The sequence below is a fragment of the Littorina saxatilis genome, unplaced genomic scaffold (assembly GCF_037325665.1).
Source record: "Littorina saxatilis isolate snail1 unplaced genomic scaffold, US_GU_Lsax_2.0 scaffold_2615, whole genome shotgun sequence".
Classification (NCBI taxonomy): Eukaryota; Metazoa; Mollusca; class Gastropoda; order Littorinimorpha; family Littorinidae; genus Littorina; species Littorina saxatilis.
Genome location: NW_027128929.1, coordinates 2,938 through 12,535, shown reverse-complemented (window position 1 = coordinate 12,535; position 9,598 = coordinate 2,938). Strand labels below are relative to the sequence as shown.

Here is a 9,598-nt window from a genome sequence, read left to right as displayed (position 1 = left end):
ACACACACACACACACACACATACATACATACACACACACACACACACACACACACACACACACAAACAAGATGTGCTTGGCACAAGCACAAACACACACAGACACAGAGACACACACACACACACTCACACACACACACACACACACACACACACACACACACACACACACACACACACACACACACAAACAAAAACCAACTCACGCTTCCATCTTCAATAAGGCGCTTGGTGTGGTGATGAGAGCTTCGTTTTGACCTGTTGGGGACATCGTGTCGTTTCAAAACGTAGTGGTCATCTAGGCTGGGAATCTGGACAATAAATAGAAGAGGAAGATGATAGTGATTGGAGTGTTTGGATTAGTCGGTTTGAATGTGGGCAATTATTGCAAATGTCTCATTTTGGGAAAGACAGCCAGATAGACAGATAGATAGATACAAAACACAAAGAAACATAATGTAGAAAAGCCGAGACACAGACAAACATGCAGACACAGATCAGTAAAATACAGGCTTATTTTTTTGCGACACGACAAACAATTCTTGTCGACAGAACTATAAGCAACAAGCGTCACATGAAGTCCTTGCAGAATATTTCGGATCTAATACATTTCTTGAATCTACTGTGTGTCATTACCATGACGAAACTGTGTCATGATTTAAACCGGAATCATTTTTGAAATATCAGGATATATACTAATGTAGCTATTCTGATGAACACGTGGGGGAATTTGGGGGCTGTGATTGGATGGTCTCTTCCTATCATCAAAGCATATTGCTGCCGAAGTCGGCCATTTTACTCAATATCCAAAAGCATATTGAGTAAAATGGCATCCAAAAGCATATTGAGTAAAATGGCCGACGCATGGTTCCGGTTTACACATCTGTACCACGCGGCGATGTTTCTATCGACAACAGCATACACTGACAACTTGAAATTCTTCTCGGGAATGTTTTTCAGCTTTACAAACTTGAAATTCTTCTCGGGAATGTTTTTCAGCTTTACAAATGTCGATAGCAAATTTCCAGAAGCTGCAATCTGAAGCGACCTATCTCTGATTCTAGCACTAGCAGACGATCTCTCCAATGTTTAACACAAAATCAGCAAACTCTCCTGTCACAGAGAACGTCCATTGTATAGTGCAATGTTGAAATGAAGTTACTGGTCTGAAACATTTAGTCGTTTCTTCTGAGACAATCCTTGTTCTCTTATCATCTGCAGATTTACCGCAGTCTTCACCACGCGAATTCCCAACAGAAGTCAGACTTTCGAACATACAATATACGTAGGCAAGCATGATATGTCATGACGTCATATGATTCCTAGCATATTGACGTAATGCTAAACATCCGGTTATCTCGAGTTTTCTCCGTAATACATGTCCGTGGGTTTTTCAATGTTCGGTTATTTCCGTGGCTTCATGCGGAAAGGGAACCGTCGTCTGCACTCAACGACATGGACCATTCTGGTACTTGTTGCTGACAAAAACATGATTTTAACACAGAATTTAATGTCAGAATAGCTATATAATCGCTATTGTGTTTTCATCGTAGCAATAGGGTCCGATATTTAGACTCGAACAAGTATAATGCGACTCGTCTTCGACTCGTCGGCATTATACTTGTCTCGTCTAAATATCAGGCCCTATTAGTGGGGCTCGTATGTTGCAGACGCACTCATAAATCATTCACATCTTGCAACAAACATCATACTTTGTGGTATTGTTCCTTATAATTATTTAAGGGATTTCAGATACAGAGCCACTTCAGAAATCGTTTTTTTTGTCTTTGATAGGGAATAAAAGGCTGCATTTACAGCAGACGAAATTCGTACCAAAAGCGCTCAGCAGTAAATATTCCCAACTCAGCAAATGTAAAATTCAATGGTTTACCATGCACCAGAAGTTGTCTGCTGAAAACACATGCATGACATAAATACTCTTATGGGTATTTTTGTGTTCTGGTATTTAATTTGATCGTTTTTAGAATTTTATATATCCGCAGCATGAAAATTCAAGATGGCGGCCTCCGCAACATTGCGTGTTTTGATTTGAGCGAAAACAACGTTTCTGAAGGTAAGTTTTCAAGAATACGCATCCATTCACCAATGTCACATCATTTTACTGTTTAATTCTCCCCTGGGGTCTGTTATTCATCGGGTGAAGCGCTGAAATGCAGAGTAATCTTGCAATAGCTCATCAAGCTGGATTGTGATGCTGATAGATCTAGATCTATCTGTTGATTACAAGTAAGGAAATCATGATCGCCACGCTGGTGATTTTAAACAGATTAAACGAACTTTGAATAAAAGGCGAGGAGAAAGAGATTGTTCTTGGTATGATACTGATTAGTCCTGCCTACGTTAAGGACTTCCATAAGGTGGGGAGGGGTAGAGTCAAAAACTGAATGAGGGTAGGCCAAATAGTAGGATGACCAGCTGGAGATAAAAAAACCCACTACAATCCCCATGTCTTTACAGTGTTGTGATCAAACTTTCAAAGACGATAGGTAACAGACAAAAGCATTCATTGTATGCTAATCAAATGAGATAAGTGGTTTTGAAAAAATGAAGAGGTACCGCTCTTTGAGTTTTACAATTTTGGTTTGTTGCTTGTTTCTCATCCTTTTGCTTATTTTAAGTTGACCGTGCATTGGTGTGAATTTTATTTTTGCAGGATATATACAAGAGTTACACCACATGCCGGTTCCTGGGAACAAGCGTTCTGCATTTATTCCGGTGCCACAGAAGGGAGCCGATTTCACTAGTACTACTGTATCAAGGTTTGTTACCTAATACATCTTAACAGTAAGATTTGTTTATTTGTATTAATTGGAACATGTTTGCACATCATTTGTAAGCGACCTCTGTGAATTTGATGGGTTTAACGTACGAACCCTCTCTATGGTCAACATTCTGTTAGCGACTGTTTGAAGCGAATAAATGTAGCGGTCAGAAAGATTCCAGAATCAGTTGGGTCACTGGAAACTGTGTTTGTTTGTTTTTTAACCTGAAACAGTAAGAATTATACGAATTCATGAAATATAATTTTCTTTCATTTTGGTCTGTTGTGTGAAGACTTGCTAACCCGGCTTTGACCGACTCTCTGAGATAGTAAACATTATTCAAATACATTCAAATAAAAATGTCACTTTTCATCTTTTGTGTGAAGGGTACCACAGGCTGATTTCCTGCACCATGGATGTAGAGGAGGCCAGACAGTCTGCTTCTCATTCCAGCTGTGTTGCGTTTTTTTCTGCTGGTGAAGTGTATCGCCACATTGCCAAAGCCATTGGCTAAGAGAAGTCACCCTGTCTGCCCATTTTGCATAGCCTTACAGGCTGTGACACTATGTCGTTCTTCAATGGTATTGGGGAATCAGAAGGCTTGGGAAGTATGGCAAGCATTTGAAGACGTCACTCAAACTTTCTTCAGGTTGTCTGCTCCTCTTTGTAAGCTGAGTACCACTGACAGGGCAGCACAAGAGCTTTTTGGTGTACATTTGTAGGACAAAACCAGCAACGTACTGGGTGTAAACAGTGCTAGACGGTACCTCTTCAGTAAAAAGAGCTGCCAAATTGACCATAATCCCCTTACAAGTGAGGTGCTGCTGCAGGACATGAGATTGAGAAGAGCCATCTACCTATTAGACTTCCAAACTCTGTGGGCTGGCAGTTCAAGGCTGGAAAGTGGGAGTCATTCTGGACGAGCTTTCAAGAGGTATCCAGCGTGTGCCGAGAACTCATGAGGTGTGCCTGCAAGAAGAGCTGTACAACAAAACGCTGCAAATGCTGCTAAGAAGGACTGCAGAGCACAGCTCTCTGCAAATGTGCTTGCATGCCTGTGAAAACTGTCAGCATCTAAACTGTGCAAAAATATTATTGCACCCATTTTCATACCCCAACTCAAACTTTTATTCCTGTGTCATTTTATTCAAACTGTCTATGCCATTAAAGGCTCGCATCTTCGCTATCTGGCACATTTTTTTTTAACATCATCATTTACGCCGTCAAAATAAGGATACCCTTGACGTGACAAAGAGATGTGACAAAAACTTCGGGTACCTTTTAAAAAGCCGACGACAATTCCTGAGGCACAACTGGGTCACTGTTGTATACGAAGAGAAAGTCAACTTGATTATCCATCCAGAACAGGTTGTTTTATTTCGCCATCTTGCATATTTCTAGTGTTGTGCCATTGTACCTACTGATGTATGTGTCGATCTCACGGATGAGATGTTTATGTGTCAAATTTGAGGGATACCCAAGTCAACTAAAATCCATGTATTTTAGCAATGACCAAGTGGGTTGCGTTGAAACTTTCAGGAATGTGTGTCTACGCACGAGGCGTAGTTCAACCGTTTGAGTACACTTTCAAATCTTCACGAAATAATATTTTAAAAACTGCCACAGGTTTGTTGACTTACATCCCACATATTTTTGACTTCGCATGTATATATGACAGATGGTTGTTTCAAGTACTGCCAAAGTTTCTTTTGAGTATAGACACTTGCCGGAATGTGCTAGTTGTGTAAACACATGAGAACAAACAACGTTTTCGAAATACAGCGATTATGAATTTTAGTCGACTTTTGAGTTGATACATTACATTTTTATCAGTTTTATTTTGGGGGTACCCTTATTTGGGCGGCGGTCAAATAACCCATGTAAAGGCCACCTTTTATCTTAAAAGTGTTCCAGTTAGCCAACTTGAGTGCCCTCAATAGCATACATTGAATATAACAGCACAGGAATGAATGTTTTCGTTTTGGTATGAAAATTGGTGCAATATATTTATTTTTGCACAGTTTAGGTAATCCACAAATTCTTCAACCCTGCCACCCACACCGTCCAATCATTCTCTGCACCAACAATACATGTATTGTTTTGTTTAAAAATGTGTTTGTGTTAGTTTCTATTGCAAGAGAATGTCTTGTAGCATCAAAAATGCCTAAATACCCTTTTATTGGCGGCCATTTTGAAAATTGTAAAAAAACTACTGATTTCTTAATTTTTTCACGGTGGCTCTGTATCAGGTTTTGTTAAGCAAAAGCAAATGTCCATTTACGCCAAATTTGCTGTTAATTACATGAAGTGAAATATGCCTAACATACCCAACCGTTTACACTGGCGGCCATTTTGAAAAATTGTTTAAAAACTACCCATTTTTTATTTTTCGCGATGGCTCTGTATCAGGTTTTGTTAAGCACATAAAACTCTTCATATTTGCTTAATTTGGTGTTTGTTGCATGATTTGAATGATTTTGCAACATAGGAGCCCCACTATATTGCTACGCTGAAAACACAATAGCTGGTAATGTTCAGTACCCCCCTCACCCACCCCTCACCCACCCGTCACCCACCCCTCCGCTCCTATCCATTCTCTTTTTTTTCTCTTTTTTTTCCATTAAATTACTTTTTAATTCAACAACAATCCATTCTCTTTCTGTCAGTGTCCGAGAAAGAGGCAAGCACATAAATAGACCAGACAAACCACGTAAGCGACCGGATGACAAGCTATCGAGCTCACCAATCAACGATACAAAAAAGTCTAATGAACGTCATGAAATATGGTTTCCTGTATTGAATTCGAAATTTGTAAAAAAGAAAATAATATGTAGCTAAATACAGGCTGATTTTCAAACACCAGTAGCAATGAGACAGGCGGACACACGGACAGACAGACTGACAGACAGACAGACAGACAGACAGATGGACTTTCAGATTCAATAAATATAGACAGTTACACAGGCAGACGGACAGACGAAAAGGCATGCCGACAGCTGAAACACACAGAGGCAAGTAGACAGACAGACGAACGGATATTCGTATACACTGAAACACACAAAGGAATGTAGACAGACAGACGAACGGATATTCATATACACTGACACATACAGAGGCAGGTAGACAGACAGACGAACGGATATTCATATACATATGGGGCGGGGATATAGCTCAGTTGGTAGAGCGCTGGATTTGTATTCAGTTGGCCGCTGTCAGCGCGAGTTCGATCCCAGGTTCGGCGGAAATTTATTTCACAGAGTCAACTTTGTGTGCAGACTCTCTTCGGTGTCCGAACCACCCCCTGTGTATACTACATTGGGTGTGCACGTTAAAAATCCCACGATTGACAAAAAGGTCTTTCCTGGCAAAATTGCTTAGGCACAGTTAATAATTGTCTACCATACCCGTGTGACTTGGAATAAGGCCGTGAAAGGTAAATATGCGCCGACATGGCTGCAATCTACTGGCCGTATAAAATTTCATCTCACACGGCATCACTGCAGAGCGCCTAGAACTGTACCCACGGAATATGCGCGATATAAGCCTCATTGATTGATTGATTGATTGATACACTGAAACACACAGAAGCAGGTAGACAGACAGACGAACGGATATTCATATACACTGACACACACAGAGGCAGGTAGACAGACAGACGAACGGATATTCATTTACACTGACACACACAGAGGCAGGTAGACAGACAGACGAACGGATATTCATTTACACTGAAACACACAGAGGCAGGTAGACAGACAGACGAACGGATATTCATTTACACTGACACATACAGAGGCAGGTAGACAGACAGACGAACGGATATTCGTATACACTGAAACACACCGAGGCAAGAAGACAGACAGACGAACGGATATTCATCTACACTGACACACACAGAGGCAGGTAGACAGACAGACGAATGGATATTCATATACACTGACACACACAGAGGCAGGTAGACAGACAGACGAACGGATATTCATCTACACTGACACACACAGAGGCAGGTAGACAGACAGACGAACGGATATTCAAATACACTGAAACACACCGGCGAGGCAAGAAGACAGACAGACGAACGGATATTCATATACACTGACACATACAGAGGCAGGTAGACAGACAGACGAACGGATATTCATTTACACTGACACATACAGAGGCAGGTAGACAGACAGACGAACGGATATTCATAAACACTGACACATACAGAGGCAGGTAGACAGACAGACGAACGGATATTCATATACACTGACACATACAGAGGCAGGTAGACAGACAGACGAACGGATATTCGTATACACTGAAACACACAAAGGAATGTAGACAGACAGACGAACGGATATTCATATACACTGAAACACACAGAGGCAGGTAGACAGACAGACGAACGGATATTCATTTACACTGAAACACACCGATCAGACAAGAAGACAGACAGACGAACGGATATTCATATACACTGAAACACACAGAGGCAGGTAGACAGACAGACGAACGGATATTCATATACACTGACACATACAGAGGCAGGTAGATTGCCATCAAGACAAGAAATACGTATTGAGAGACAGACTGACATACACACGCTCAGACTGGCACAGCCAGCCAACCAGACAAGACCGACCTACAGGCAAACCAGCCGACTGACCGAGCGACAGACAATCAGCCATCCAGACAGGAGAAACGGACAGAGAGACAGACGTACATACGAACCATAATTTGCACAGACAGACAGATCATCAGATAGACGGACAGACAGACAGACAGACAGACAGACAGACAGACAGATAGACAAAAAGAGAGTCACAGAACATCCCTTTTTTCTGCAATAAGCCTTGCACTTATAAATTGAAATAAAACGAAATAGCAAAGTAAATAGTAGCTACAGGTTGAGTATTTCAATTCATCATCAGTGTCTACGAAGTAATTACCATACCCCCTTAGAATTCCAATAATTGCAACTTTACTACCCAGGAATAACTGCTGAACAAGGTCATACCCAGCTCAGCGCCATAAAGGCTCATATTTAACAATTACAGACTCATCTTTATGCAAATGAATTCCAATCAAAGCTTCATTGTCTTATAAACGCTGGTTATTGGAATCTGTTCCCGAAAGGTGAAGATAATCTGCATCAATTACAAACAAATTCTGCATCGATGACTGGAAAATGTAGATTAAAAGAAAGGAAAAGAGGGAGAGACAGAGAGAGACAAAGAGAGACACAGAGAGAGAAAGAGAACGAAAGAGAAATAAAGAGATAGATAGAGAGACAGAGACATGGATAGAGGCTGAGAGATAGAGGGAGGGAGACGGAGAGACACAGACGGAGAGACACAGACGGAGAGAAACAGACGGAGAGCCACAGACGGAGAGACACAGACGGAGAGACACAGACGGAGAGACACAGACGGAGAGACACAGACGGAGAGCCACAGACGGAGAGACACAGACGGAGAGACACAGACGGAGAGACACAGACGGAGAGCCACAGACGGAGAGACACAGACGGAGAGACACAGACGGAGAGACACAGACGGAGAGACACAGACGGAGAGACACAGACGGAGAGCCACAGACGGAGAGACACAGACGGAGAGCCACAGAGACACAGACGGAGAGACACAGACGGAGAGACACAGACGGACAGACACAGACGGAGAGACACAGACGGAGAGACACAGACGGAGAGACACAGACGCAGAGCCACAGACGGAGAGACACAGACGGAGAGACACAGACGGAGAGACACAGACGGAGAGCCACAGACGGAGAGACACAGACGGAGAGACACAGAGAGACACAGACAGAGAGACACAGACGGAGAGACACAGACGGAGAGACACAGACGGAGAGACACAGACGGAGAGACACAGACGGAGAGACACAGACGGAGAGCCAAAGCCAGAGATATCTAGTAAGACAGACAGGCAGACAGAGAAAGAGAAAGAGACAGAGAGAAAGAGACAGAGAAAGAGAAAAAGAGAGAGTGACAAGAAGAGAGAGAGAGAGAGAGAGAGAGAAAGAGAGAGAGAGAGAGAGAGAGAGAAAGAGAGAGAAAGAGACTCAGAGAGAGAGAGTGAGAGAGAGACGAGAGACAGAACGCAACAACGCATATAGATCTATAAAAGCAGAGAGACAGACAGACAGACAGACAGACATACACACACACACACACACACACACACACACACACACACACACAAACACACACACACAAAGAACCGTCACATACAGGGTCACCCAATTCCAAAAATTCCACACACACAAATGTACATACAATGTATCTCGTTCGTGTGTTCAGCAACTCACTTCATATCTGGTATATCACTGATTGGTACCCACTATCGCCCGATTTGACCCTAAAAATGTTCCCATTTGGGCCTATCTGACGGGCATTGTATGGCGGGGGGGGGGGGGGGGGGGGGGTCGGAGTCAGTGTAAATTCAAGACAATAATGTGCGTTGAAACAACAATGTCAGTGGGTCTGGAGAGTTTACCTCGGGTGATTGCGGCTACCTATACTACTACACAAAACCAGACAGACGGACAGGCACACACGTACACGTAGGCATGGACGCGCGTACAAACACACAACTCAACAAACATGCTCATACGTCACCATAACTGTTACCACCGTTACCGCCACCACGACAAACTTATCTTCTCCTCCCCCATCCCCAACCCCACCCCCTCCCTACTGCACCCTATCCCCGCACCACACTTTGCAAAATCTCAGAGATATAACTACACAGTTTGTTCCAACATAAAAATCATCACCCGGTGATCTTAACGACTTGAGCGACAGCTGT

The 9,598-nt window shown here is 42.6% G+C and overlaps 1 protein-coding gene across 1 annotated transcript; it reads left to right on the top strand.

Annotated features, from left to right (window-relative positions):
- Positions 1-8,074: 8,074 nt before the first annotated feature.
- LOC138957232 (octapeptide-repeat protein T2-like) lies at positions 8,075-8,704 on the top strand (the record flags this gene model as incomplete). The annotated part of the gene is made up of 1 exon (XM_070328381.1): positions 8,075-8,704. A coding segment is annotated over one exon (630 nt), but the record flags the coding sequence as incomplete, so codon positions are not given.
- Between the last annotated feature and the right edge of the window lie 894 nt (positions 8,705-9,598).